Source organism: Pseudorasbora parva, chromosome 16 (assembly GCF_024679245.1).
Source record: "Pseudorasbora parva isolate DD20220531a chromosome 16, ASM2467924v1, whole genome shotgun sequence".
NCBI classification, from domain to species: Eukaryota; Metazoa; Chordata; class Actinopteri; order Cypriniformes; family Gobionidae; genus Pseudorasbora; species Pseudorasbora parva.
In genome coordinates this window covers 4,771,214-4,796,608 of record NC_090187.1, presented here as the reverse complement: position 1 = coordinate 4,796,608, position 25,395 = coordinate 4,771,214, and the positions used below count along the sequence as shown (strand labels likewise).

Here is a 25,395-nt window from a genome sequence, read left to right as displayed (position 1 = left end):
GTGTGTGTGTGTGTGTGTGTGTGTGTGTGTGTGTGTGTGTGTGTATGCTGAGAAAAAAAAAATAGAAACAGAAAAATGTTAACATGAAACAAACCCTCAACTACTTGAATAAGTTATAGACTCATATCAGTGGGACCAATGGCCAAGTGGTTATAAAGATCGAACCATGGAAGTCAACCCACATCATTTTAATGACCTGCCCTTACTTTAACATCTCATAAAACGAGAGAGAATTAGTGAGGTTCTGAGAAGTCAGTGTGTGTGTCCATATGTCCAAACAGGGACATGCACGGGACGTTTCAGAAGCCTTGTGCTACTGCCATTTATGAACAAGGTCACTCCCAGGGGATACAATAGATACATCAGCAATGCCAAGAAAAGTGGCCTCCATTGGCAACATCATGCGATCTCATTGGCTGGAGCAAAGAAGGAGCAATCTAACTCAGCACTGATGATGTCACACAACGCAATTCAATTTAATCAAATAGCCAAATGAATGGCACAGAGGAAACCAAATCTATCATTGTGACAACTTGGAACCATTTTAGCTCATTGGAGCTGGCCAACTGGGTTCAGTTACTGCACAGGAAACTAGTTCAGTAATGCAGTAACTGGTGGAAAATGAACTCTGTTCATTATACTAGAGTGCTGTACAGAACATATATATATATCTATAGTACTGATTGGAAAACATCTCTGCCATGTGCACTTTTAGTGTACTTCCAATCTTAAAAGTACCAATTTGAGCCAGTCTGACACTAAAGAATCATATTAACTTCTACAAAACATGCCATTATATGATCCCTTTAATGGCATGTTTTGTACAAGTTAATGGGATTCTTTAGTTACTAAATGAAAACTTTGTAGTATACTTTAATTAAAAATTATCATTAGTATTGTAATGAGCGACACTGATTTTATCTGGTCCAAAACAGCTCTGTCTTCACCAAGATATTTCAGTGCATGCGACTTTAAAGCCACACTGTGTGATATTTTCCCCCATTTAGCGGTGTAAAGGTATATGACCATCCAGTTTCTGTTTCCTCTCAATTCTGATATCGTTTTAACCTCTACGGTGGCCGATTTAGTCCAAAATTAACATGGCTTCCAGTTCAACCTCGACCATGAGTGCTCCTTCAAGTGATGAGGTTACTTTAGATAACGATTATAATTTGCAGTAATTTAATTTGTCAGTTAACATGTAGGTTATGACATCTATGTAAAATGAATAATAGTTTTACGTTTTCGTATTTTTTTTTTTACCATTTCATTGCTAACATCAGCTATTAGGTTCCCAGACGAATGCAAGCTAATCTTAGTAAAGTAACTTTTATCAGTGCTATCGTTATTCTGTATATTGTACGACATCATTAGCATAAGGAAAAGTTTACATTGTAGGCTATATTATTTTCTCCGTGAGCAGAGATCAGTTGATGGGACGGAGGTGTAAGGGAGAGCTAGAGGTACGCAAAAGGCGAAGCTTGAATTTACGGGTATGTCCCTCTTTGGCTAATCTACTTTCAAGATGGAGGGGCAACATGGCGACTGGCATTCGAACCCCTCACCCTTATGTATTTTCAGTGGCATATTATAAACTTACGAGAATCCTTTATTACTTGAAAGAAGTAAATATACGTAAATGAGCACATATATTTTTGAAAGAACTGTTTTTAGCTAAGAATAAACTAAAAATGTTGCACAGTGTAGCTTTAAATGATAATGAGCATAGCTCACTCCGCCCCTCTGTTCTGTGGGCCGTTTTGTCACAACACACGTGGCGTTGTTGCCTTGACAACAGTGGAGGGGAAATAATGGCGACGAGAGTCTCTGAGGACAGATCTATGCAACTGTACCAAATTGAACCAGAGTCTGACCTGGGACAAGATGACAGCCCCAACAAAATTCAACAATTAAGGTTAAAAAAGATGTTTCTGAATGGTTAGTTAACGTAATGCCACTTTGATCTGTCTTTGTACAGGCAGGGTAACGCTAGTGTAGTGAGATACAAATGCTATGTGTTTACTGATGTATACGTTAGTTCGAATGGCTTGAATTGAGACGGGAAAACATATAAGGAGATTAAAAAATACACTGGATGGATTTTTATCATTACAGGATGGTTGTGTACATATTATGAGTGACAGGCGGAATCTCAAAATGCTCCTCACAGGTTTAGCAGTCCTGCATTGTGAAGACATTAGGAACACCACTATAAATATGATACAGGCTTATTTCATAAAAACACTTAATAATGTGCAGGTGAATGTCTTTTTTGCATAAGAGGGAGCTATAAAAAGCAAGGGAAACAATGACTCATCCTACAAAAACATGAACAAAAGGTGTACAAAGCAAATACATTTTAGTCATTTCAATAATGTTTTGCAATCCAAACATGGAAAAATAATTAAAATAATGATCTGTTTGGACACAAAAATAAGCATGACATTTAAACTTCTGAACCCTGTGAATAAAAATTAGTGTGCAATGCTGACTCAAGAGAGACGACATATGACAAAACAACGAGAAAGGTTGACAGGTAAGACAGTGTAAGCAGCAATGCTAGGTCTTGTTCTGCATCACTGCAGCTCTTTATATTAGGGACTGATTCCTGATCGATCACATGACGGTGCTGTAAACAACACAGTGACCTTATTAGTGCTCTAGAAGGCTTGTGTGATCTAACACGTCCCGTGGTGGAAGATTAGGAAGTGTTAGAGCATTTCCTGCCACTTTAATACCCAAAAAACAACACAAGCACGCAATGGTTCAGCGTTCAGAACAGAATAGAAGAGAAAGGAGGCAAAAATAAATACAAATTGAATCTAGCCCATTTTTGCCACATTTCTTCTGCAAATATTTAGCATATATTTAGTGTTGAACGTAACAGGGCTCCAAAAAGTTGTTTCATCTTGTAAAGGCCCATTAAACAATATCAACATCAAGCACACCTGAGCAAGATAATCAAACTCTTCAGGATCACTAGAAAATCACAGGTAGTTGAGTTTGATCAGGGTTTGAGCTAAACTCTGCAGGGCATCGGCCATCCAGGACCAGATTTGAGGAACCTTATAGCCTGGATGCTAGCCGGACTCAGCCCCGCCCACAACATTTGAGCTCAGGCAGTTCGGTCAGGACTCGATCCATAGAGGAGTGATTATGCCTTGAACATAACTTGTCAGGGCGGGCTTTAGACGATGATGGACAGATGATAAACAGTAACGTAATCATCCACGTCATCAAAGCCGCATGGTTGAATTTGTTCTAATCCTAAATGGAGAACTTGTTCGTATCTGCATTCACCTTCCCAATTTCTCTCTGAAGTGATGATCGTGTTGGTAAGTGCTCTGTGTATCCTTACATTTTTTTTTTACAACACCGGCAAAGCTGCAAAGATCATTTACACTCATCTTTTTCTTCTAATGTTTATATTCCAGTGTGTGTGCAGAAAGGGCTGCCAAGTTTTTACAATAAAAAACCCGCCAACTATTAGCCCAAAACAAGCTCAATAGCTTTTAGGGGGGTTTTCCGAAGAAGAAAAAAAAGGAATTTGGGGGGTAAAATATGTTATTTGGCAAGGTTGCCTACTAAAATTTGGGTCTTTTTCACATAATTGAGGTCGCTTCAACCCGCGGACATGGAAAACAACCCACAGAAAATAAAACGCAGGCAACACAGTGCAGTTGAGTTCTGTTGACATTTGACAGCTAACGTTATGCATTGTTCCGTTGCTCTGATTGGTTGTAGATCTACCCAATTAAGGTCTTTCCTGATTTGGTTGAAACACGCCCCATAATCACAGCCTAATGAAGCAGTATCAGACTCATACCACGTCAGGCTAGGAACCTTGGTCTACAACCACCAAAACATTCAAAGTGTTTACTAAGTTTTTACACCCTTTACTAAAATTGTGATAACTCACGAACGGTATAAGATATTTTCACCAAACTCAGCACACATGTAAGAGCTCATTCTGTGGTTGTGTGAAAAAGGGCACGGTGACTGGCCACTTAGTGGTGCTATAACATGGACAAACATTTTAAAACAGTTATAACTACGCAACCCTAAGTCTGCAGTATCTTTGTCTAAGGTGCCAAGACTGCCTTTGGGGACATTTGCTTAGTTTGAAAAATGCAGCCATTGGCAGCCAATAAAGTTTGAGTAGCTATCAGACAAGGTTAACGGAGGGCGATCGAAGCGAAACTCGCTGGACCTGTGAGAAATTCAAAAGAAACTGGCCACCGGGGGCGCCTTCATGTTTTTTTTTTACATGCGAAAAGGCTTGTGTATCAATTTTTTGTACGCGCCCACTACTCTCTAGGTCAATAATCATCAAAAAACATATTGAACTTTGGTCTTTGGACAGCTATAGCTGGGTCATTTAGAAAATAGGTTTGGCCAAGCCTATCAAGCCTGAACCAAAACTTAGGTGTTGACATGCAGCATGTCACAAATGTGAAAAGGCTACTTATTTCCACAGTAATCTGCCTGCATTGGCTAGAAATTGTATTTCCAAATGGTTGTGCATTCTGAACAACTTTGCCTCAAGAATCACTGCTGTCAATCAAATAGTTCATTAAATATGTGAGATTATGTAAAAAAATAAAATTAAAATAAAAACCTTCTTTTGTGAACTAGTGAAGTTGCCAGCTACCGCCAGCATTTTAGATCATTTTCTCAAAACTCCCATGACCCCCGGAAAATGTTCAAAAGAAATGTATCAAAAGAAAGAACAGAGCTAGAAAAAAGAAAAAAACATTTTATTCTAGCTTCATGCATTCTTTTTTATCAACACTTGAATGTGTGTTGGTTTCATAAAAATGTTTAGCTTGTGTTTGATCCGGAGACGCTGTACTCTTTCAGAAGATGTGTAATAGCGCCCCCTATCGTATAACAGTGAAAACAAGGATTGCCAGAAATTGCAATGGCAGGGAAAGAGTTCATTTTAAATGTTTAAAAAATTTAAAACTGTGCCAGCATGGATAACAAGATTGCACGTAATAGGGCTCCAAAAGACCAAAGAACAAAAATAAGATGCAAGCTTGTTTATTACTAAATGTTGGTTTATTGTTGTTAAAGTGAATATAAAGTGTTATCTACACATCCACAAATTGTTGTAGAATCTCCTTATCCGCTTCTAAAATTATACAGTATCATGGAGAAATGGTTTAAAATCATGTTTACGCATTTACATGAAGTCAATTCGTCTGAATCTAAAATAACGGCTGAGCAAACAGAGCTGAGTTTGTATGAGAATATATCCTAACTCCATAGTGTGCTGCCCTATTTAAGAGCATGACTGAGCTGTCCCTTAAACAGGAAGAATAGGGAAGAGAGCAACAGCATCCCTAGGGAAATCAGAGTGATAAAAAAGTCTTCCAGTGCAGGTGACAGAGAGAGAACAAGAGAGAAAGAGTAATCCCACTGCTTCAGTCAGAACCTACTGCTGGGTTTTGGGAATCACAAGTCTGTGTTGTTTCCTAAAGAGCAAGAGATCTTCGGACAAAACACAACACAACCCGATGAAGTTCACAGATTAGTTTCAGTTCATCATCAATCAGAGAAGGCGATCCAGGCCTGCCTGAGAAAACACAGAAGATGCTCTATTTATTCCACGAGGAGCTCTGGAGCTGACAAATGGCCATTTTCAAGTTTTCCTATAAATAAGCTTAAGATCAGTTTCCCGTTCCTGTGAGAACGAGCAGCACATGCAGGTGCTCCGGTTAAATCTGACAGCTCTACTTCAAAAATCAGCCTTCTGTCTCAGAGGACTCGTATAAAAAGCACACTATCACACACCTGACACACTTCTAACCCGAATCACCACATTTCTAACTGAGCTGAAGTCAAATCAAGCTTTGAAGCGATGGCAGAGTTTAGGGATGTGAGGTTGATCGTTCACAGCTCGGGAGAGGAAGTGCAAGCTTTTAGGGAGTTTGCCTCAAATGTTCTCAAAATCACGCAAGAGGCACATAACTAGACATAAATGAGACAGCTGTTGAGTAAAAGTATTAAACTATAAAATGTGTGTGTATAATATATCTCAAAGCAACAGTCCACGAGAGGCCGCCAGTTACAGTGATTTTATAATGGATAAAGTGTGTTTTTGGCATGGAAAATATATTGTTAATGAAATAAGCATATTATTATACAATTTAATTTCATACACAATTATAGAACAAAATAATTGTATATATTTATTAGACAAAGTGCACAGTTACATGTATCATTTGGAATGCATATTTCATTAATTAATATATAATTACACACACACACACACACACACACACACACACACACACACACACACACACACACACACACACACACATACATCATACATATTTTAATACATTGTAGATAGTTAAATGGACTGTTATTATGAATAATAATAAATATTAATAATAAATACATTTCTCATAAGGTGTTTTTTAAGAAATAATAATTATAATATCTGAAAAAGTCACCGGGCAACTTCACAAATATCTGCATTTGACATTAAATCCAAATTATCAAATCAAATCAGATGCATGACCAGTAATCTGGTTTTGAAAGTATCTAGCAATGATATTACGATTGACGACTTCGGATTGCAGATTTTGGTAAACAGCGTGAGAAATAGTTAAGAGGGAGGAGACTAGGTTGTTTTTGCCAATTTTTTCTCTCTCAGTTTGATCTGATTAAATCCAAAAAGTAATCAAATAAGAAGTTTTACAACAGCTAATCTGGACTTGAAATCATTTCATGAGAAATGTTTGTGATGAAATTGTAATGCATGATGAAAATAAATTCTCATCTGATATTTTGCTCCTGTGTTTCTCAATTTGTTCTCCATTCAGTATCACTACTGAGAATCTGAGAATCTTGATATCCTTTCTTATGGGACAAAGAGGGGGGAGAAAACAAAAGAGAATAAGCAAAAGAGAGGAGAACTGGGAAAAGGACAGCCAGCAATGCGAGAGGAAGCTGGCTGCACGTTGCCGCTCGTTTCTCCTCAGCGCTTCACGCTGTGATTTGTGGCTAAAAATATCCGGCACATGACTGAGTCGCATTCACAAACACATGCACAGGACGGGAGGGGAGTGGGGAAAGAAACAGACGCAGAGAGGGAGTTTAGGAACAGGGCACAGGTGCATAAAAGAACAAAAGATGGGGAAAAAAGGAAAGGGAGTTTGGAGGAGCAGCGGAAGAATATAAAAAAGGAGGGCGGCACTGCAGTTGGCCAAATGCCATGACACGTGACGGCGGACACAGGGAGACGCGAGGAGATTTGACAAAATATCCAGCCCGGACGCACCAAGGCACAACGGATCTCCAGCGTTCGTCGGTTAGAAAACACCCTAGTTTTGGAGAAATTGTGCTTACCAGGCGAGTTTGAAGCCTCTCATTGGTGCGGTGCTGAGAGCGTGTTGGGTACAGCGTCAGGTGGCTGCGGCCGGCGAGGCTGCATGATGCTGATGAGCAGCCGCTGAGGAGAGAACGTGTCCCGCTGTGCCGTCCCATTCAGAGAGATGATGGTCTACTGGAACTAAATCTAATGCCAAAGGGATGTCCAACCATCCGGACGGTCCCATATAAAGCAGCAGGACCGATCCTCTCACGGTCACCAAACCTGTGCGGACGTAAACTCACACGGTGTCTTGAAGTTGCAGTGCATGCGTGTGTGTGTGTGTGTGTGTATAGGCTCTCTCTTGTGTGCTCTGTCTCTCTCTCCCTTTCCCTCTCTCATCCCCCGCCGCAGTTAAAAGCTGCAGTCGCTGAGCCGAGAGCGTTACTGAGCATGCTCGTCGCAGCCTTTCCTCTCCCTCCCTCGCTCTGGTTTTCTCAGACGTACGCGATTGTTTGGTTAGCTGTGACTGTCCCCTCTGGCGAGCGGAGGTCAGATGAGGTGGGTTTGTGTCGTTCACAGGGGTGTCTTCAGCGTGGGAGATTATGAGGACCTGTTGCCCTCCCGTCAGCCACAATTAAGTCTCGAATAGTGTCTGGGATACTAATCTGCTAATGCACACTCATATGGCTTTGTTCCAAACGCTAGCAGACTGCCTTGCGTTCTACTGCCGACATAGGCAACTGCCTTCTAAGGCTACAATTATATCAATCAGGATACATTTGAAAATGCATCTTTTTCCACATTGAGATGTCATTTTGTCCTGAGAAAACAAAGCTTTTTGAAGATGCTCTCCCAAGTGGATCAATTTGAAAACGCTCTTTTGACATTGTACACTCTTAAAAAAAATGGTTCCGAAAGGGGCTTCTCGCAGAGATTTCCTATTTTTGGTTCTCCAACCAACCTTTCACTTGACCGTTCTTCAAAAGAACCATGAAGAACATTTTAATAAAACTGTCTAAACTGCTACTATAAAGGACATGGAAGGATTAAATGGATGTTAAAGGTTTTTCATGGAACAATAAGCCACATTTCAGACCGAACGGTTCTCAATGCGGTTACAATTTCATTCTCCACTGTAGGGCTGATAATGGCCGCTCTTGGGAATGTAGTGCAAAAGCGTCAGTCGTTGCCTTGACAACGCAAGAGTTCACAGACCATATGAGATGTAAATAGCGACTCCATTATGGAGGATGATCAGATATTTTAATTTTTGATTTTTGTTTAATTGTGTTATTAATTTGTGTTTATGTAATACAACGTTGTTAGGCTGCATTAAGTAGGTCAGCCGGAACCGGGAACACTTCTCATAACACCTGATGTACTCGTTACATCATAAGAAGAATGGTGTCTACGCTAATATTAGTCTCTCTGTTTATCCCGAGGTTTACAGTAGTCTGCCAGATCCAGGACCTGTGCTAAGACACGACCACAACGCATCCCTGAAGTGTCTGCAGAGACCGTGTCAAATAGACTCTCCACTGTGAAGGCCTCACCACTTCACTTTCCCCCTCTACAGATAAAAACATTATCAAATTATTGGAATTATTATGCATGCCAGACAAGTAATTTTGCAAAGAATAACTACGAACTGGTGCACATACGTATTCTAACGCGCTTGTCTATTCACAACTTTCCCGAACTCTGACCTTTCCCATGATCGCAATGCCAACGTAGAACACGCTGGTTTACGTCAGTCTGTACTGTTATCAGCTAAACGTTTGGTTGTATTATCATGATTCAGGAGTAGACTTACAACAACGCTTCAGGCAAAATGATCACATCTCCCAGATGGTCGCATGGATCTGACTATCTTACAAGAACTTACTAATATCTGTAGCACTAAGCGATTCACCAGAGTTATGCGTGCACACATTTTGCCACTGTGTGGTACGCCAGCTTGGCTGTACCTATGATCCACGCAAGAGTTACCTTCCGTCCATGTGGCTGTAAATATATTTTATTTTATTATAAATAAAGGTTTAATTAGCTGATGGTGAACAGAAACAGAGCTGATGGTGAACAGAAACTGAGCTGATGGTGAACAGAAACAGAGCTGATGGTGAACAGAAACAGAGCTGATAGTGAATAGAAACAGAGCTGATGGTGAACAGAAACAGAGCTGATGGTGAACAGAAACAGAGCTGATGGTGAAAAGAAAACAGAGCTGATGGTGAACAGAAACAGAGCTGATGGTGAACAGAAATAGAGCTGAGAGTGAATAGAAACAGAGCTGATGGTGAACAGAAACAGAGCTGATGGTGAACAGAAACAGAGCTGATGGTGAACAGAAACAGAGGTGATGGTGAACAGAAACAGAGCTGATGGTGAAAAGAAAACAGAGCTGATGGTGAACAGAAACAGAGCTGATGGTGAACAGAAACAGAGCTGATGGTGAAAAGAAAAAGAGCTGATGGTGAACAGAAACAGAGCTGATGGTGAAAAGAAAACAGAGCTGATGGTGAACAGAAACAGAGCTGATGGTGAACAGAAAAAGAGCTGATGGTGAACAGAAAAAGAGCTGATGGTGAACAGAAACAGCTGATGGTGAAAAGAAACAGCTGATGGTGAACAGAAACAGAGCTGATGGTGAACAGAAAAAGAGCTGATGGCGAAGAGAAAAAGAGCTGATGGTGAACAGAAACAGAGCTGATGGTGAACAGAAACAGAGCTGATGGTGAATAGAAACAGAGCTGATGGTGAACAGAAAAAGAGTTGATGGTGAAAAGAAAAAGAGCTGATAGTGAAAAGAAAACAGAACTGATGGTGAACAGAAACAGAGCTGATGGTGAACAGAAAAAGAGCTGATGGTGAACAGAAACAGTTGATGGTGAAAAGAACCAGCTGGTGGTGAACAGAAACAGCTGATGGTGAACAGAAACAGAGCTGATGGTGAACAGAAACAAAGCTGATGGTGAACAGAAAAAGAGCTGATGGTGAACAGAAAAAGAGCTGATGGTGAACAGAAACAGAGCTGATGGTGAAAAGAAAACAGAACTGATGGTGAACAGAAACAGAGCTGATGGTGAACAGAAAAAGAGCTGATGGTGAACAGAAAAAGAGCTGATGGTGAACAGAAACAGCTGATGGTGAAAAGAAACAGCTGATGGTGAACAGAAACAGCTGACGGTGAACAGAAACAGAGCTGATGGTGAACAGAAACAAAGCTGATGGTGAACAGAAACAGAGCTGATGGTGAACAGAAAAAGAGCTGATGGTGAACAGAAAAAGAGCTGACGGTGAACAGAAACAGAGCTGATGGTGAACAGAAACAGAGCTGATGGTGAACAGAAAAAGAGCTGATGGTGAACAGAAAAAGAGCTGATGGTGAACAGAAACAGCTGATGGTGAAAAGAAACAGCTGATGGTGAACAGAAACAGAGCTGATGGTGAACAGAAATAGAGCTGATGGTGAACAGAAACAGAGCTGATGGTGAACAGAAAACAGAGCTGATGGTGAACAGAAACAGAGCTGATGGTGAAAAGAAAACAGAACTGATGGTGAACAGAAACAGAGCTGATGGTGAACAGAAAAAGAGCTGATGATGAACAGAAACAGAGCTGATGGTGAATAGAAACAGAGCTGATGGTGAACAGAAACAGAGCTGATGGTGAACAGAAACAGAGCTGATGGTGAAAAGAAAACAGAGCTGATGGTGAACAGAAACAGAGCTGATGGTGAACAGAAACAGAGCTGATGGTGAAAAGAAAAAGAGCTGATGGTGAACAGAAACAGAGCTGATGGTGAAAAGAAAACAGAGCTGATGGTGAACAGAAACAGAGCTGATGGTGAACAGAAAAAGAGCTGATGGTGAACAGAAAAAGAGCTGATGGTGAACATAAACAGCTGATGGTGAAAAGAAACAGCTGATGGTGAACAGAAACAGAGCTGATGGTGAACAGAAAAAGAGCTGATGGCGAAGAGAAAAAGAGCTGATGGTGAACAGAAACAGAGCTGATGGTGAATAGAAACAGAGCTGATGGTGAACAGAAAAAGAGCTGATGGTGAAAAGAAAAAGAGCTGATGGTGAAAAGAAAACAGAACTGATGGTGAACAGAAACAGAGCTGATGGTGAACAGAAAAAGAGCTGATGTTGAACAGAAAAAGAGCTGATGGTGAACAGAAACAGTTGATGGTGAAAAGAACCAGCTGATGGTGAACAGAAACAGCTGATGGTGAACAGAAACAGAGCTGATGGTGAACAGAAACAAAGCTGATGGTGAACAGAAAAAGAGCTGATGGTGAACAGAAAAAGAGCTGATGGTGAACAGAAACAGAGCTGATGGTGAAAAGAAAACAGAACTGATGGTGAACAGAAACAGAGCTGATGGTGAACAGAAAAAGAGCTGATGGTGAACAGAAAAAGAGCTGATGGTGAACAGAAACAGCTGATGGTGAAAAGAAACAGCTGATGGTGAACAGAAACAGCTGACGGTGAACAGAAACAGAGCTGATGGTGAACAGAAACAAAGCTGATGGTGAACAGAAACAGAGCTGATGGTGAACAGAAAAAGAGCTGATGGTGAACAGAAAAAGAGCTGATGGTGAACAGAAACAGAGCTGATGGTGAACAGAAAAAGAGCTGATGGTGAACAGAAAAAGAGCTGATGGTGAACAGAAACAGCTGATGGTGAAAAGAAACAGCTGATGGTGAACAGAAACAGAGCTGATGGTGAACAGAAACAGAGCTGATGGTGAACAGAAACAGAGCTGATGGTGAACAGAAAACAGAGCTGATGGTGATCAGAAACAGAGCTGATGGTGAACAGAAACAGCTGATGGTGAACAGAAACAGAGCTGACGGTGAACAGAAACAGAGCTGATGGCGAACAGAAACAGAGCTGATGGTGAACAGAAACAGAGCTGACGGTGAACAGAAACAGAGCTGATGGTGAACAGAAACAGAGCTGATGGTGAACAAAACAGAGCTGATGGTGAAAAGAAACAGCTGATGGTGAACAGAAACAGAGCTGATGGTGAACAAAACAGAGCTGACGGTGAACGGAAACAGCTGATGGTGAACAGAAACAGAGCTGATGGTGAACAGAGCTGATGGTGAACAGAAACAGAGCTGATGGTGAAAAGAAAACAGCTGATGGTGAACAGAAACAGAGCTGATGGTGAACAAAACAGAGCTGACGGTGAACGGAAACAGCTGATGGTGAACAGAAACAGAGCTGATGGTGAACAGAAACAGAGCTGATGGTGAACAGAAACAGAGCTGATGGTGAACAGAAACAGAGCTGATGGTGAACAGAAACATGCTAATGCATTTATTACTCAGAAAACCCAAGTAAACATTACTTGACTGGTTTGAGTACCATTTTGCCAAAGAAAAAACAAAACAAAAAACAACAACGGTGGCCGGGCAAAAGGTTGAGGCGGTTGAATTCTTAATAGACTTTTCTCTAATTTCCTCCACTTCTGCAGTCGTCTTTCTTCTTAGTTGTATTTACTAATTTTCCAGTCATCTTGAATGTTATTGAAAATACAACTAAATACTTTGGGAGAGGGTCACATAAGCTGACTTCATAAATTAATGTTGATTTCCTCCAATTTCTCACCATTATGGTGATCAGTGTTCCCTTGGGCACTTGGAACTTAATTGATATTTTCCTAGTAATGTGAGCACTAATAACAAGTTAACACAACTAATCATTTTGAGTAAAGTATACTTCATTAACAAGTTTTCTGTACAATTTTTTTTAAGTTTTGCCAACAAAAAAAATAATACGCTACTTGAACATTTTAAGGAAATTGGTTTCCTCACTTTTTCTAAGTAAAGTCTACTTATTACATTTTACAGTGGGGCACCTTTAAAACTGCCACTCTGCCTGTTTTTTTATGGGTGAGAAATCTAAATGCAAGAAAACAAGAGATGCGCATTATAGAGACTCACACTGACTTACATAACACGCTCTGACCTATCACGCACACACAGCAGCTGCTCATGTCCTGCGGTGGTACTAGAGATATGCAAAAATACACGTTTTCAAAACCAACTAGCCATGATGTTGTCTGCACAGCCAGCTGACTAATTAGTCTTAAGAAAACACTGTATAATTAGACTGTCATGTCTATCTGACAGTGATCAGACACATTTATAAGAAATGTATGGACACTGAATGTAGTTTCAATGGCTAATGAGTGGATAAATCAACACATAAACAGTCTAAATAATATATAATCTTTAACTGCACAAAAAATCTTAGCATTGCATTACAGCAGAAACTTGAATTCTGACAGTAATTGTCCTGGAATTTATTGTGGAATACAGTGAATGTGTTAGGAAATTGTTACTTTAATGGCTGTAGTGACGATGCTATAAAAAGGATGCATTTAAAGACTTAATCTTTGTAATATTGCAAATATAACAAGCTTATTTTAATTTCTGAAATTCAAACACATCGCTTGTTTTTCATGACACCTTCAGGGAAGGTTTTAGCACACTAAAAGCAAGGACCTGTGTACGGGGCTTGGTGAAATGTAATAAATGCATGAAACATTATGAATATAATGCATCACAATCCAAACCAAAATGAGAATTGTGGGAAACTGGATGGTTTTGAGGAGAAACATGGCATGCTGGGAGACTCTAAAGATGCATCTCAATCCACGTACTTGTGCACTGTTCTATGCCGATACAATTAACTATTGTAGTGCGAGTAGTGTGTTGAGTATGTGAGTTTGGAGCTGGAATAGCTTCTTAAATGAACAACTGGTGGAAGTGTTTGGGTATACGTATATTACTGGCACTGAAATTAAAGAGACATAAAACAGTCCAACTGGAAGATGAGTGCACAGAAACAGTTATTGCTGTAATCAATCACATACTGTATCTCTTGCCTATGATCTGGAGATAATGTAATATGTTGCTCACAGTGTTGTGGTGCTGATTGGACAGCTCCACACAGAGCAATAATACTGCACATCACTGCTTCTCCTGAGACTCCCTTCATTACACCTGCCGCTGTATCATTGATGTAAGCAGTCTAACAGGCCATATTTCCTTTCTTGTAGACAAAAATAAGTAATCCATTAAATGTTTATTAAGAAATGAGCTCTGTTTCAGAACCCAGTGAACCGCCGTGCTTTCTAAAGCTTGCTCCGTACTCCGCAAGAACAGAGAAATGTGTTCGTTTTCTCGAGGTGGCAAGAACAAGAGCAACGTTTGTTGTGCCCAGGACATTCCATACTTCATGAGAAAAGCAGGTGCCGAACTTCCCGGGAGTCCTGCATTAACACCGCCCACTTTAAATTTCTGACCAATCACAGAACAGTTCTCGGACATCCCCAAGAAAAAAGACTGTTTAACATTGATTATAATCAGAAATGTTTCTTGAGCAATAAATCATCATATGAGAATGATTTCTGAAGGATCACGTGACACTGAAGACTGGTGTAATGATGCTGAAAATTAAAATATATTCAAATAGAAATCAGTTACCACTGTAAAAAAAATATTGTTGGTTTAACTTAAAAAAGTAAGTAACCTGGTTGCCTTAAAAATGTTAATTTATTGAAATTATTTTTTTTGTTGATACAGTGAAGGAAATTGGTTTAATAAATAGATACTATTGTATCTGAACCACATAAAAGATTTGATAAAACATGAAAATAGCACAATTTGGCACTTTCACTGTCATCACAAATAACACACACACACACACACACACATACACACGCACACGCACACACATACAATTACCCAATATGCTTACACAATATTTTAATAATATTTGAATAAAGGTGGTTGACTCTGAAAAATGTTCATTGTATTAACTCAAAATTTTCATTTCAATGAACATTTTAAGGCAAACAGGTAACAATATATCAGTTTTTACTGTATTTTTTAACCAAATAAATGCAGCTATGGTGAATATGAGATACTTTCAAAAACATAAAAAATCTAACTGCACACAAATATTGTGTGAAATATTGCATTTTTAATTAGACTGGAATTTTTAATCAGTATTTTCCAGTACTAAATGATTTGAATTCATTTTCCTTGATTTATCTTAGATTAATTTTTTTATGTGTTTTGCAACGCAATCTGGGATTGTCTTCTCTAGTAACGATACATGCAAGGCTGCTTTAGACTGTGGTCACGGTATCCTTGTATTGGATTCATCACTATTAATGCAGTTCCAGGTCTTAAGACTCCCTCATGCAGCTTAGTGATGCTTTTATGAACAAAATTTCGGGAGGAGCACGTGCAGATAATTAAACCTAATTAAACACAAGTGGAGCACATCAAGCTAACCAACGATAAGAGGCGTGTATATATACAGCAGATTTACCTTCTTTCATTGACCATTTTTATTTTAGCATCCCTCCACCACCCCATCTCTTCACTTGATTCTAACAAACTCTTATTAGAAGTCTACACAATCTATAATATACTCCAGTCCAGTTCTAGAGTATCTCTATCACGGGGGGGTATTCTAGGTTCGGGACAAATTCTGAGCCCGGAGCCCTCCCCCAGACAACACGCCAAATACGCATAATCTTTACTCTATTTAATCTGATGTAAGTGTGAACTCGTAAACACCATTGAAATATTGATTTGTTCACAAAATGTTTCATGCATGTGACTCAGTTGATCAATATCAGCACATAGCTGCAGTCTAGAGTGCATCAATCCTCAGAGAGAACCTCCACTTTCACCAAAGGCTCTCATATGAATGCTCCCAACAAAACAGTGGCAATTTCTTTTGATTTCTTCAACTTTCACTCCTTCCTTCCCTCCCTCCCTCTCTGTCTGTCTGGGTCTCTCGCCCCATCTCTCTCTCTCTTTTGGACACACCCTGCGCAAGGGACCATTGTGGATTATTTTTAGAGCTGCATAGGTTGATCAATGGCAGCCAATGGGAGTTGAGCATTCGCTGTCAGCTGACCGGGTGACTGTCACACCAGTTCAGTGTCATAGTAGAGGATGTGTGGCGGTATGCGGTAATCCCACCTTCTGTAACACACACACACACACACACACACACACACACACACACACACACACACACACACACACACACACACACACACACACACACACACACACACACACACACACACACACACACACACACACACACACACCTCTCTCTCTAGCTAATCCCTATGGAAAATCCCCGTGTGGAAGTGTACACACAGCTGAGTGGGGTAAAGGTGAATTAAGAAAGAGAATATTTATTATTCTGCTAAACAGCCAATCAGTGGCAGCCCTCATCAGCATATTCTGTCCACATAAGGCACAACAGGAATGATGTCTTATAGCTCAGAAAACAGGTTTGCGAGAAAGCGATGGGCAGGACGGATGAAAGATGAGGTTTGTGAAGTCTCTCTGACCTTTAGAGCAGCTGTGTGGCATTTCCACATCTGTACGAGCACCGGCGACAGATACACGACAACCAGATCTCAGTAAACACCTCAATTCATTGTAGTTCATGCTAAAAATTAATACTTTTATTAATTCATTTAGACACAAATATATACAATTTTAATATTGATGAATCGCTTTATACAAGGAACAATGTAACCCACTCTCATTGTCGTTTCCCAGCTTCATTGGCCATTGTTTCCAGATAAACTGAATTTTAAACCTCAATGCCTTGTCATTGTGGCATCTCCCCACGCTCAGTGTGTGAATCAGCCCTCCTCCTCTTCATCGCCTCCTCAGTATCATTGTGCTTCCCTTCTCTCATCATTGTCTATGTAAAGTGTTAAATTCACTTACATTCACAAGGTTGTATAGAAACATGAACTTGTGAAAGAGGCAGTGCAGCGTCTAACAAACAAACAGATGCTCTCTCTCTCTCTCTCTCTCTCTCTCTCTCTCTCACACACACACACACACACACACACACACACACACACACACACACACACACACACACACACACACACACACACACACACACACACACACACACACACACACACACACACACACACACACACACACACACACACACACACAGAGAGAGAAAAATGTAAAAAGTAATACATATCTATATAAAAATTATAAATTACATTATCCTATAAAAGATGTATATAAACTCAGAAACTATTTATACAAGACAACATGACTAAAATACAGAGTAAATAATTACTGTGACAACTCTATTAGCACTATTTTTGTCTCTTAAATATAATAAACTGTAATAAAAATATCTTTAAAAATCCACAAAAGATCCACAACAAACGGCTCCAGTGAAATCATCTCATTGCTCTTCCTAAACAGGCCATTCGCGTGACAAAAGAAAAGCAAACTAAATTGTTTAAACCCTTAATGTGCATTTGTACCCTCTATTTTCTGCATACGTTTGCCATTTTTATCAGTAAGAATATCCCAAACTGATAAGGCACTGAATAAATGGCAGATATGAATCTGGATGGTCAGTTTCCATAGAGACTAATGGGCCCTGAAAACGCTGGAGTCCCTGTCCCATGACAGACACTTGAGGGCCACATGCAGGGAGCGATTATACAACGACAACAAATGCCGGTGTGTGGTGACGGTCTATTCTGAGCTGGTTTTTATCACTCACTCAACAGTGATAAACACACACACACACACACACACACACACACACACACACACACACACACACACACACACACACACTTGGGAACATGATGTACCTGTGGCATATGAAATAATCACAGGAAACACAACATCACAGAGTCTCCTGCTCCCACTGCTCTCTCTCTCTCTCTCTCTCTCTCTCTCTCTCTCTCTCTCTCTCTCTCTCTCTCTCTCTCTCTCTCTCTCTCTCTCTCCGTGTGTGTGTGTGTAAGTTTCCAAACTACATTAAATATGAAAGGCCCCTTAAATAGTGCAGACTGTGCCCTCTAGTGGTGCACTAGAAAATTGAAATTGTGGGCTAAAAGTAAACATAAAGCAGGATGGCTGATGGATAAAAACTCTATGGACTTTCTAGTTAACATTATAAATCAGTCCAAAGATTATGATAAAACTAAGAAAAAAGTGCATTATCTGACTGATGGAAGGGGGAATCATCTGGGCCGTCAATATGCTTTATTTGAGGCCGATAGCAACCGTAGAAGGAGGATTGAAACACATACAAGACATAAATGCATCTTGTTCAGTCCACATTTACGGGACTACATCAGCACCAGCCAACCAAGTTTTTCATTGTGCAACATTAGACTCAGGGATGGAAATTACCCGCCACCAGCCAAATGCGGGTGATTTTGAGTTGTGGCGGGTAAACTCGCTTCACCTACCGGCCACCGTGGCGGGTAAATAAAAATAGCATACTGTTTCCCCTCTTTGTAAACTTTGTTCAATGCATGCGAGTGCGGCCGTATGTCCGAATAAGACCAGTCGTTTTCGCCATCATTACCCGGATGTAGTGCCAGAACACGCGAATAAGAACTCGCGCGCGCTGAAAGAAGATCCGTCACTGCGCATCATCTGAGAACGCGCACTCGTCTCACAGCGCGCAAATATTGAGTTCTCTTTCTTTAAGTTTGAGTTCTTTTTTCTTTAAGACTTTAAGTCTTGCGCTTAAATAGACAAACTCACACAAAAAGTATGTCAACATGTCCATCTTGATTAGTATCCAAGCAGACATAGTCTGAATATGCCTCAAGTGAACGTTATACAGTCGAGAAAGAAGAGCATATCCCTGCACTAGGTCTTAAAGGGGCAGTAGCCCTTACTGCTGTCTATTTAATGTCAAACAAAAGGACATCACTCACTGCTCTTGAATAGCTTTTGTAAGTTTAATAAGGATTAATCTTTAATTTAAACAGTTAAAATATGCAGTTATTTTACATTTGATTACTTTATTTAATTTCTGTACCTTTCTGCAGGCCATTAGGCCTGTACATTAGCTAAATGTACACATGAGTGAGGTCAAGTTAAACATTTTAGTTTGAATTGTATTTTATACTGTGGATTGTTGCAATGTGCTAAATAAATATTTGCATAATTTGTAATTGATTAATATTTGAAACTTTAATATTAATTTATGCAATCGCAATGCATTGATTTTTAGTAAAGTTACACAGTCACAGCAATAGCCATAAATGCAATAGTACTAATAGTTGGCATAATTTCTTTTGGTGTTTCGGTTTCGGCCAAGAATTTTTATTTCTGTGCGTCCCTACTGACAATGTTCTGCTCGGTGTGTTGTCAACACGCTTCAGAAGATGCCAAAACTAATAGTTTTATTGTTGGGACTAAAAACCTAAAACTGGAAGCCATAAAAGATCACAAATCATCCAAATACCACATCCAGGTAAAAAAAAAAAAGCGCACAGAGCACAGAGCCCTACTCATTTAATGAAATGTATATCAGTTCATGGTTTGTGTGTGTATAAGAGAGATAGAGAAAATGTCCGTATTTCATTGAGATTTGAGATTAAATAAACAGCTTAAGTATTGTAGAGCTTGTATTAATTTTTCACATGCAGTTACACATTGTCGGTTAAAAACAAGAAAGTGGCTAGTGGCTGGTAGATTTTGAAATCCACCAGCCACAGTGGCCGGTGGACAAAAAAGTTAATTTCCATCCCTGATTAGACTCATCAAGAGGGAAAAAGGTGGTAGTTGTGTGTGTCATCCAGAATGCAGCGGCGAGAGTGGTCTTTAATGAGCCGAAGAGAGCGTATGTTACGCCTCTCTTCATCAAACTGCACTGGTTGCCAATGGCTGCTCGCATTAAATTCAAGGCACTAGTTATCGCCTACAAAACAACCACTGGCTCTGCACCAATATACCTAAACTCACTTGTTCAGACTTACACACCCTCCAGAAGCTTGCTTTCTGCGAGTGAGTGGCGCCTCGTGGTTCCATCCCAAAGAGGCATGAAATCGCTCTCACGGACATTTTCCTGGACCGTTCCCACCTGGTGGAATGACCTGCCGATCTCAATTCGTGCTGCCGAGTCTGTAGCCATTTTTAAAAAACATCTTAAGACACATCTTTTCCAATTGCACTTGACCAATACAGAATAGCACTTACTGATCACCACAGCAACGACCAAAAAGCGCACACTCCTGGATCATATCTACGTCTCTCATCCGGATTTGTGCCTTCAGGCGGGTATGTTACATAGTTATCATAACTATCAGAATCCAGTGTTCTGTATATTGCGTACGTGAGTTTTTGTTGTAGATGGCTATTGCTGCGCGTTTAGCTAGAATGCCATACAAAACCAACCCATTGGGCCACTGAATCCGCATTAACGACAACAGCTGGGGCAACAGCCTTAGTCCTAATGGGTTGTTATCATAGCTATCAAAATCCAGTGTTCTGTATTTTGCGTACGTGAGTTTTTGTTGTAGATGTCTAAAAAAAAAGTGTACTGTGCTAATTAATTGAGATTTCTTACAGCTCTTACAGGTTGTTGGCCTTGTCTGTTTCGTTGCTTCTATTACTCTCCCCTTTTTTGTAAGTCGCTTTGGATAAAAGCGTCTGCTAAATTATTAAATGTAAATGTAAATGTGCCTACCTGCAAGACCTCCGTATTACACCTCTGTATGTAACACCAAAAAACCTTCTCAGAGGCAGACAGAATTGGTGGGCGATAAGGACAGACGTCTTTCCTTCAGTCTCTTTGCTGACCTCACTGAGGATGAATCACGGGAACACGTCTGCGGTTGTACCACATGTCCCTCGAGTCACTCACAGGCAAGCAGATGTTCACGGTCACTCACAGCACTACTGTTCTTAAACGCCCTGACTCATGTCAGCATCGCTCTCAAGAGGCTTCCGTCCTTTCCATTCGCAACAATCCTCTCGCACCCTCTAATGCTGCCTGTTCTGAGAGCAGAGATTGAGTCAGGCTGCGTTCGGTGTGTGTAAGAGCGACTCCCTCGTTCTACTCTCGGCCTGAGGTGTTTGTGGAAGGGTTGAAATGTGCCTGCCTCAGCCAAACTGGGCAGGCCTGTGCCCGACTTATTTTACATATTGTAAAAAGAGGCATAACAGGTCCCCTTTAAATTAAAAATCATGTCCTATAATAATGCACAACCCGAACAGAAGGGGAAAAAAGGAAATTGAAATTGGAAGGATGTACAAAAAATTCAGGGAGAAAGTAATTACAATGTGGATCTTCGTGATGCAGTACTTTAAATTGGTCATGTAATTTCAAGTCTATATTGATCAATGTAAATCTACTTGCACAAACCATACATAATGTCTATCAAGAAGCAGTAGCATGAACCCCTAAAGACACATGGAATATAATCTTCTACCAGTTACACAACCTAATGAATATTAGATCTATCAGACAGAATGAATCTCTAGGCGACCCTCAAATCACCGGTGTCAAATCCACTTACTCAGGATTCAACTAACTCAGAGTTCTGTTCACGACTGAAATTGGATTTTATTATAAACACACACTGCGTCTCAGACCGATGTGACAGGAACTGAGCAGTGATAATGGGCAAAAGTGCAGAGTGCAGACCACAGCAAATCTGCTCATGAAAGAGGAACGAGATGAAAAACCACAGTAATGAGAGGGCAAGATGTATGCTCCACCAGAACACGGCTGACAAAAACCCCCACCCCAGACATTTTTCACAACCCATTCTCACTCCAAAGGCGTCAAAATCTAAAGCATGGTCAAGTGTCTTCCACGTCACAATGAAGACACTAAAGGTAGGCGTCACTACATCGACGCGTAGGTGCTCCATTGATTTCAGTTCTTTGCCCAATACATCAGATCAAGACACATTTCATTATTTGTATTTGTAAAAGCAGACATGATTGTATGAGTATTTATAGACTACTTTTATATTTTGGAGCAACTAACCCCACTCCTACATTAAACCGACCCACATCTAAACAATATAAAACACGTAACAGGCAAATAAAAGTACAGTTACGCGTATTTAAAAAACAGCATAACATTATTAACATCTTCTGAAGTCATATGATATCTTCATGTGAAGAACGGAGTCTTAATGTTTTAATGGCTGAAATGATGATCCCACCGCTCCGTCAACCCACACACACAATCAGGTTTATCTCTTTGAAATGAGACACACGAGAGCCAATGCCATTTTACAATCAAAGCTGACGTAATGACGCAATTGGTCACCAGACATACGACAGCCAATGCAATTTCACTACGAAATCTGACGTTAATTTGTAATGTGTGCATGAATGTGTGCAGATGGAGACACTTTTGGGGAATTTCTTTACGCAGATAGTTTTGTCCAACTAATAATAGTTTGGCCTTTGAACACTTAAAATCGTAAATTCGGAAAAATCGGCCTGTTATATCCTGTATTTTATATCATATAATACACAAATGGGTAGGTTTAGGGACGGGAAGGGATTGGGATATGTGTTCAAAAGTCTAAATAGCATAAATTAAATAAATGTAAATAAAATTATGCTGGATGATTAAATTGAGAATTACACTCCAACATGTCATGAGGGCAAAAACATAACCCAATATAATTTCATTATGACAATAACATTCCCATTCCAATCGTGTCTGTCTCTGACGCAAAAGGTTACTACTCACTGAAATAAATATAGCACCTGCGGGTGACACCAGGGGTGATCCGACACGCACCGGACCATGCTTCAGACTATGACACGTTTGGACTGAGAATGGGTTGTTTTTCATTATTTTAAAACTGCTACAAAAAAGAAGATCTTGGTATTGTGGTATTTTGCGTTCAAATAGCAACGTTCACACTTATTCAAATGAACTAACAGAGCAATCACACCAGAGTTTGCTTTAATCAAAGCAAACCTACCAAGTGTGACCACACCACACCCTTTCACACCCATTAAAAAGATTGAATTTCTATCAATCGACAAAAGGCAGGTAATAGATTGTGTATTTTCATGTTTGCTCAGTTAGAGGCATGGGCGTAGGTTTGGGGGGGCGCTAGGTAGGCCTATTAGTCCAATCAATATTTTAAGATGTCAAAATTGTCCCCACCAATATTTTAGCAAACTCCTTCGTGCTGCTATATGGATCAATTCCGACGGCCAGTACTAAACAAATGAAACCGTCATTTGGGGGGGGGGGGGGGGGGGGGTGCGCGTGCCACCCGTCCCTTGAAATACAGAATCGTCCCGTATTAACAAGCAAAATGACGCGTCCTGTATTAAACCAATACGAGGCGCGATTTGTCCCAAATTTTACATATAGTAGGTCCACATATAGTTCAATAAACACATAGGATTTTGGAGTGTGGATAATACTAATAGCAAATATAAAGATATCAGTTTCACAATAAGTAGTACAGCTAATTTGTGCAAAATGCATCAAAGCTAAAGTTGTAACTAATCTTTGACATGTCCAATAACTGTGATAAGAGGTAAAAATATCCAGTCCACAATTACTCTTTATATTGAAAATAAGTCATTTTGTGTGTGTGTGTGTGTTTTTTCCAAAACAGTTTTGAATCAGTTTTTGAAAATCATTTATGATCTTCGCAATTAAAGAGTGTTTTGTTTTATTATTCTTATTCTTTTGGTACTGGATAATTTGAACCGAGAGCCTCATAAATAGACGCATCATTAGTTAATAGACACATTCATTCCTAAACTATGGTGCATTTCCATATTCAGTAACATTAATAATAGACTAAGCAAACCTAGTGGGATGTCCCCACCAAAGCTGAGACCAGACCTACGCCCGTGGTTAGAGGCCTTATAAATGTATGTATCAAGTATGATAGAGTAGGCTTCATAGGGTTAAAAGTAGTAGAGGATGAGGTACATAAATCTTCCACAGTCCTCAGCTCTGAGCTACCGGAGGGCATTACAGCGGCTGTGAGTAATGGGCAGGGGGGAGAAACCTTCAGTCCGACTTTAGCTCTAACAAATAATACAATTGAAAAACACAAAGTCTTGGAAAACCCTCAATGACAGCAAACTTAAATCTGCTCAGAGAGAAGCACAGAACACACACATGCGCGTTTGTTTTTGTGAAATGTGGGGACATTCCATAGGCGTAATGATTTTTATACCGTACAAACTGTACATTATATCCCCTTACACTGCCCCTGCCCCTAAACCTACCCATCACAGGAAACACTGCATTTTTACTTTTTCACTCATTCTGTATGATTTATAAGCCTTTTGAAAAGTGGGGACATGGCCAATGTCCTCATATTTCACCCTCTCCTTGTAATAAACACATATATCATACCTATGTCATTATACACATTTGTGTCCTCATATTTCCCAAATACACACGCACGCACGCACGCACGCTCTCACACACACACGCACGCACGCACGCACACACACACACACTTCAAAACACCTGTTGTATTACTACAGAAACTTTGAATCCATGTCCGTTAGATTCAGATCATTTATCTGCACCGGTGTACACCTATATAATGACTAAATAAACCTTTAGCAGATATATGCATTAAACAAGTGCAGTCCTTTTGTTCTGAAAAAATGGGCCAATTTATTTATTTATTTATTTATTTTTTTGTCCAACAAATATCCTGCTACCAACTAGTTTGGCTATATCCTGCTACCAACTAGCTATTTATTTTACAAGCATAAAAAAATTCAATGCAGGTCTACAGAACAACTGATTTTTGGACACTATAATGGTACATGCTTAGAATTTTTTTAGTGTTCACACTGTCATTTTTAATATCAAACCTAAAGATGCAAAGCAAAAGCGTTAACCCACCAGAGCTAATTTGGAAGCAGACCGAGACCCACGTGCACGTGTTTGGTGTGCACCAGGTTTTGAATGGCAGAGTTCACACTTACTCAAATCAACTGCACTGACAGAGCAATCGCACCAGAGTTCATTTTAATCAAACCAAACCTGACAAGTGCGAACACGAGATCAATACACTAATCTGAAGAACCTACAATACATCTGAGATCTTCGAGGTTTACCATCATAGATAAATAGATACATTTTGTTCCAAATGTATGCTCCCATATCTTAAAATAGTCTTGATAATTAATGACACATTATCATTTTTCCAGTCACCAACAGTACTCAGGATGATCATGCAATGGACTCTACAGCAC

General features: G+C 39.9%; 1 protein-coding gene across 21 annotated transcripts in view; it reads right to left on the bottom strand.

The window, feature by feature from the left end:
* gramd1bb (GRAM domain containing 1Bb) overlaps positions 1-25,395 on the bottom strand; it is a 214,759-nt gene that overhangs the window by 62,970 nt on the left and 126,394 nt on the right. Inside the window, exon 1 of one of the 21 annotated variants that reach the window (XM_067420128.1) lies at positions 7,363-7,678. The exons of the other annotated variants lie outside the window; for them this stretch is intronic. Coding sequence (XP_067276229.1) covers positions 7,363-7,385 — 23 coding nt within the window. The 5' untranslated portion in view covers positions 7,386-7,678. Of the gene's footprint in view, positions 1-7,362; positions 7,679-25,395 lie in introns of those variants that run through there. 21 annotated transcript variants of the gene reach the window in all.